A 7,317-nucleotide genomic window follows, 5' to 3' on the forward strand; every position below is an offset into this window, starting at 1 on the left:
ACCGACTAAATTTGAAAAAAAAGAGTAAAAAAGTTAAAGACAATTACTAAGCAAATAAACTCTTGGTGGGGTTCGTGGGGTTTATTCTTTGGTTTTCTATATTGTCATGTGTACTATTGTTTGTCTGTTTATCTTTTTCATTTTAGCCATGGCGTTGTCAGTTTGTTTTAGATTTATGAGTTTGACTGTCCCTTTGGTACCTTTCCTCTCCCTTTTTACAAAAACTAGGAGGATGTCAGGTGTTCTGGGATTGCAAGCATATTTCTACTGCACATGGTGCACGCGTAGGTTTGCTCAAAATAACTTGATATGTAGGATTTATATCTTAAGGGTGATTAGAAAAATATATATACAAATAGCTAACATGGTTTAGGTGAATGTTTGATGTACTTTTTTTTGTTATCGAGTGCAAGATGATAAATGTAATGAAAATAAATATATAAATATAGATATTCTAGCTATGCACCAAAAAGGCACAAGCACAAGCACCAGCCAAAACAAAGTACCAGAATCTGCCAGCATACGGTCTAATGTAAAAAAAATATGTTTCAAATACTATTTAACACGAAAAAAACATACTATACAAGGATAAACTATCCTAGTTGTGTAATTACATGATGATGACAGATGACCATTAATTAAAAAAAAGTTAAGATAAATTTGTTTCGTAATTTTCATATTTTTGGGGCTTTATAGCTAAATATTCGGGATGGGTATTTCACATTGTTGAAAGACGCATGGTTGCATAGAATTGCTTAAACCAACTTTATTTGAACTTTGATTGACAATCATACCACATCTTCTTATTTTTATTTTGATAGCACTATACGGAGTTGCGCAGTAACAGATTGGATTTTTTTTTCAATCTTTTATTTAACTATTTTTACATTCAAATATGAATACAAAATTGAATATTGAAATTTATTTTGGTATTTTGATGTTATGTTACCAAGGCAATGCTCAATGGACCGGCGCTAACATGCCAGGTGGAAATATGATGACTGGAATCCCTCAGTGGCCTGGTGCAAATATGATGTCTGGAAACGCACAGCAGCCTGGCGGATTTGTTATGCCAAGTGGCAATCAGATACGAGGAATATTCAGCGCTATACGTAAGTTTTTAGAATAGATTGTGCTTAAGAACTTTCACAGTTCTAATTAAATGTAAACTAGTCAAGTTGACAAATGAAACTCCGTTTTTAAGTCATTTTCCATATTCTTTACTCTGTAAGATTTTAACAAGAGCAGTATTTTAATATACATATAGACTATTTTACTGCATATAAAAATAAGTTACGTACTACTGAAGAGATTACATGATCTGATATATATCCTTAAATGAGTATGTACATAGCAACCTACTAGATTTTTAAAACTTAAAACATGTATTTATTTAAGTCCTAAGGTCACATGACTCGACTGTTCTAGAAAGGTACATGCGCTCTATAAATTGACAATGACAGTACATACATACATTGCTATTGACCTATCGGCTCAAAAAGAAACACCAATCACTTCTTTGATTTAAGTATCACTACAGTCTGACTTTTCTAATACCAAGCAATATTCTCGAAATTTAAAAATGTGCAATAAAAGATATTTCGTTCGACCTACATTTAATGCCCCCTTCAATTTATAACAGTAAGTTGAACTAGTTATATAAGTATTTTTTAACCACATTCTTGTTGACAAAGCACTTTTTTCAGTTAATGAGACATTATGGTAATTTATCATACCATGAATATTATGTTGTAGGACAAGAACAATCATCTTTATATGAATCTTAAATTTTAAAACTCCTTTAAGAACAATCATCTTTATATGAATCTTAAATTTAAAAACTCCTTTAAAAAGCAGAAATTAATTTTCAAAGACTGTTGATAAGAGTAAGAAAAGTCAGACTGTAATCGAACATTAGGTTAACCATAATGGAAGAATATAGTAATTGAAAGTTAACAAACAACAAATAAATAAATAAAAAAAAAAACAACAAAAGAATTGGATGAAAATAATTTATTATGCAAATGAACGATTTTTTGATATAGGTAATAATGAATTATAAATGTGTTGCAAAGACCTCTGATTGGTTAACAATGGATTGATATCCTATTCTAAATTAAGTCGGAATATATTATAAGTGTCAATGCCCCAAGTGTCAATGCCCCAAGTGTCAATTCCCTGTTGGTAATATATATAACCACTACAACAGGTTATACAATGAATAATTGTATATGTTAATGATAAAAATAACAAATGTATCAAACATGAGTATACGAAAGAGGGGCGAAATATACCAGAGGCACATTTTAACTCATAGATCGAAAATAAACTGACAAAGCCATGCCTAAAACAGAAAAGACCAACAGAAAAACAAAAGTACACAAGACACGACATAGAAAACTAAAGACTAAGCAACACGAACTACAACAAAAAATGGGGGTGCTATCAAGTGCTCCGGAAGGGTAAGCGGATTCTACTTCACGCGTGACATCCGTCGGGCAAGGTTGATGAGGTTATATTTCTTACTAACCTCTGCATCTGATTTCGTGGTATGATTTCCAAAAAAGGCAAATGACCACAAGAGACCAAATGACACAGAAATTAACAATAATAGATCACCTTCAACAATGAGCAAAACCGATACCGCAATATCAGCTGTTAAAGGCCCCGGTAAAACAAATGTAAAACGAACGAAAAAACTAACGATCTACATCAGCTTATATATGACAGTGTTAAAAACATATAATTTATTTTGATCTTTTATTTTTTAGCTCAATGTGTTCCAGTTAAAAGCATTAACTGTGAAAAATACGGCTTCAATTCCACTAAGTTTCCGAATTATATTGGACACGCTCGTTTAGCGGAAGCTGAAAATGCTCTGACACAGATATTTACAAACACTGTTTCATGTCCTATACCGAAAGCATCCGCTGAAATGATTGGTTGTGCAACAATGATTCCGCTTTGTATAAATGGTAAAACGGTGCCCCCTTGTCAAGAAGATTGTAGAGGTATACATGTTTCTATATATAGAAAAAAGAAGACGTGGTATTATTGTCAATGAGACAAAAATGACATAGAAATTAACAACTATAGGTCACCGCACGGCCTTCAAGTCCATTAATAAGTAAAATGCGGATTCCCCCCCCCCCCCAATGTTATATGATTATATTCAGTCGTCATGATCATGAATAGATAAGAATTAATGTAATCCTTGTGTAACCTAATAGATATATATGGATTTCTATAGCTTATAATTAATCTTAAGGGTTCAATCACATGTACCCTACCCTACCAATATAATATGATCGTAGCTTAATTTGGCAAAACCTCTCGGAAATTTTGAAACGATGAACTTTGTTTTTGTAAGTTTTCTTATGATTTCCTCTTTCAGATTTTTAAATTAAATTCAAAGTTAATCAAATATCTATTTATCATATGTATTAACAGTTTTCTTATTATTTCCTTTAGAAGATGATAAATAATCTAAGTTAATCAGATACCTACTTATTATTTTTAATTTTTGACAGTTTTCGTATGATTTTCCCTTGCAGAGGTGATAATCAAATGCAAAGTTAATCAGATACCTAATTTTGAGATGGCTGAAACGATATGTAGTTTATTTCCAAAACGAGGCTCAACATCAAACTGTATCTCAATACAAAGTAAGTAAACATTACAGAACATGTTTAGATTTTGGTGTAAAAGTATTGAACGAAGCATATTTTTATTAAGCGTGGTTGCGTTTCGAACAGTGAGTATTTCAACGCCTTTACAGCATTATTTAAAAAAAAAAAAGAATGCATTCAATTCCGATAAATATATTTTTATGATACATTTTCATTTGATTAACTAATAAGATGGTTGAACAATGGTCATGATAAATAGCGCTCGTATTTTGTAAAAGAAAAAAAAACCCACTCTGTTGAATATGTATTCTCCTTGTTGAAAATTTATCGTGGCGATCACGTCTTGTTATAGATGTTGCACTTCATTTAAACATCCAGGAAATCTGTACTTTATCTGGAATAATCTTATGTTCAGTAGTTGTCATTTGTTGGTGTGATTCATAAGTGTTTCTCGTTTTTTTTTATATAGGTTAGACCAAGGACGTATAACTAACATATATAATATACGTCTTTGGTTAGACATTTGAATTGTTTAACACGTTGTCATTATGTGTGCCCTTTATAGCTTACTGTTCGGTGTGAACAAAGGCTCCGTTTTGAAGACCGTACTTTGACCTATAGTTGTTAACTTTTACAAATTGTGACTTGGATGAGAGAGTTGTCTCATTGGCACTCATACCACATCCTCTTGTATATATTTGTGTTTTGGCGTCTTTGACGTTTTTATGAGCTTTTGTATCGATCGGATGTGTTAAGCCTTATTTAACTGAATTTCATAATGTGTTTTCTGTTTAATAACCTAGAATCACCGTGTGTGTGTGCCTCTCCGGAATGTTGTCACTTTTGCAATTATACTAAATCTTCTCTTTTTTTTATTTGTAATGCAGCAGATATCGTTGGTCATTGTTTGTTTGTCAGAATTATTATTCTATTAACTGTATTAATTTGTCATAAGTCAGGCCGTTGGATTGCTCATTTGGATTGTTAAAATACATTGTGCTGTTATAGCTGACTTTATGATATGGGTTTAACTCGTTGTTGAAGGCCACACAGAGATCTATACTTATATATTCACGTTATTTGGACGTTGGTTGAAAGTTGTTACATTGGCAGTCATGCCACGGGTTGAAGTCAAGATTTGTTCAGTGCTAGGAGCACAAAAAAAAAATCAAGCTCAAAACACGAAATCCAACATTTTGATTGGTTGATTTTGGATTATGAGTACAAATAACTGACTTGAAAATTTTATGACTTCAAGACCACATTTTATTATTAGGGAACGAACATTTAACTTCAAAGTTGGTGGTTTTCATAATTTTTTTAATTCTTTTTCAAAATTGATAAGGAAAACTACCAAAAATTTTTCATCACATGATTATTGTCTGCCAATCAACATGATAGATCTTTTATATAAAGTAATAAAAATATTATTCAATTTAAATTTGGAACTGTCTTTTAAAAATCAATGATCTCATTTTTTCATTATTATTTTAGATACACCATAAATGGAAAACGGATTGGAACAGAAAAATAAGAAGAAATGCTAGTACCAAGCTTTATGATAAATAAATTATGTGATGTTTTATAATACATATTGAATTGTACATTATCTTTTGACAAAACTTCTTAAAATGTTCAATGACGATGAATGGCTGATTTGTGTTAAGAGAGAGACATATCTCTTGCACGTAAAAGACACCATTGTAGATTTCAAAAAAGAGCAGGTTCGTGTCGCTACAAGGCAGCACTCGCACCCGCAATTTGGAAAGGGACTAATATAAATTGCAATAACTTGTTTCACAATCCACTTTAAACAAATTTGTTTAAACAAAACCCGTCAGATGATTGGAGGCTAGGCAGACAGGCAAAACATTTTACAGTACACAAAATCCTTGGTAACATCTACCGTCTTTTGATGAAAATAAACAGAATATTGAGAAAATGCATTTGCAATTCTGTGAAAATGTTCTTGGTGTTCGGAATAGTACACCAAATAATATGGTTTACGGGGAATTAGGTCGGGTTCCGTTTGATATCTCTATAAAAACTTAGGATGGCATCATTTTGGTGCAGAACTTTTAAAACAGAGAGCAAACTGTCAAATATCCTTGTAAGACTTATGAATAATCTACATGAAACTAATCCTACCAAATTTAAATGGATTCAATATGTAAAATCTATATGTGATGATACAGGTCTTAGTTTTATATGGAACGATCAATTAGTTGTTAATATTGATTGGTTAAAAAGTATGATTGAACAGCGATTAACAGATCAGTACTATCAGCATTGGTTCTCGCAGATACATAATGCATCTAGGGGCGAATTCTATTCTTCATTCAAACTCGAGTTTGGTTTGGAACCGTATCTATCGCGATTACTACCCAAGGACAGATATTACATATCTGAACTTCGATGCTCGAATTTGAAGTTACCTATTGAGACGGGTAGATGGGTGGGGATCGCGAGGGAAAATATGATATGTAGATTATGTAATGAGGGAATAGGGGATGAGTTTCATATATTGTTTACCTGTAAAAATGCTGATGTTTCTGCTCTTAGATCAAAGTTTATACCAAATTACTATGTAATGAATCCAAGCAAGAACAAATTCACTGGCTTGTTATCTATATGTTACGTACAAGTTCAAAGGAAATTATCAATTTTCGTGAAGAAAATCATAAAATACTTAATCTAATTATACCAATTGTCTTTTAAAATATACTATGTATTTGTGTTTCGTTTGTTCTGTCTCGCTATGTATTATCTTAATATGTTTGTATATATTGTCCTCTTGTACATAAGTATGTGTCTGAGGTTATGAATAAAATCTTGAAATCTTTGATATGTGCCAATTAGTATTAGAAATTACGAACGAACAAATTAATTTTTTTAAATTTAAAAAAAAAATAAAATGAACTTTTATAGTCCACAGATTTTAACTTAAAAAAAACAATCTATCGAACGACTTACTTCTTTTTTTTACTTTCAAAATTGACTTAAATATATCTAAATGATTGAATAAATTAGAATCGGTAACCAACGGAAATGAGACAAATACGGTAATGCACTTGTAAGAGTTTAACTACGGTTAACTACTAGAAACTTTTTTTAAAATTATAATCATAATCATTTAATAATGATAATAATGAAAAGATGTGAATAAATTCAACAAAAATCTAATTTCCGACACAAACACTATAATATTTCCAATTAAAAAAGTTTTGAATGTGACAACAGCAATTATTCATTCATAAGACTTAACTTTTGACCAATGAATCAATTTAAATGGTCAGTGCCAATCTTAAGGATTTTTGATACTCTGTTTCAACATATCAAGCGCTTTAAAAGACTGTTATTAATTGATAGTACATTGGAATTAAAAAAGCAGAAAAAATAAGGGTCCGTGTGCATGCTTACGAGATATAAGCAATTGAAATTTGACAGGAAATTACTATCTCTGGGTTTTCATTCTTTTAACATCGGCACCTTTTTCTCATTAACTATGAAAAAATAACAAAGATTTTCAATTATTTTCAAACTATATGTAATAAAATTATGGAAAGAAAAGAAAGGGAAATCTGGTTAAAAATGGTAATGGCGCTGAATGCATAAAACAAGAGAAGTCCACATAACTGACAAAAAATATCAAAAACAAGAGGAACGAACATTCTTAATTTGAGAAAAG

General features: G+C 31.1%; 1 protein-coding gene across 1 annotated transcript; it reads left to right on the forward strand.

The window, feature by feature from the left end:
* Positions 1–701: 701 nt before the first annotated feature.
* LOC134693294 (frizzled-4-like) lies at positions 702–6,430 on the forward strand. The gene is made up of 4 exons (XM_063554041.1): positions 702–1,112; positions 2,772–3,011; positions 3,555–3,665; positions 5,124–6,430. Exons 1-4 carry the CDS (start codon positions 896–898, stop codon positions 5,132–5,134), a joined length of 579 nt encoding a protein of 192 aa, XP_063410111.1. The 5' UTR covers positions 702–895; the 3' UTR covers positions 5,135–6,430.
* Positions 6,431–7,317: the final 887 nt, after the last annotated feature.

The sequence above is a fragment of the Mytilus trossulus genome, chromosome 12 (assembly GCF_036588685.1).
Source record: "Mytilus trossulus isolate FHL-02 chromosome 12, PNRI_Mtr1.1.1.hap1, whole genome shotgun sequence".
Classification (NCBI taxonomy): domain Eukaryota; kingdom Metazoa; phylum Mollusca; class Bivalvia; order Mytilida; family Mytilidae; genus Mytilus; species Mytilus trossulus.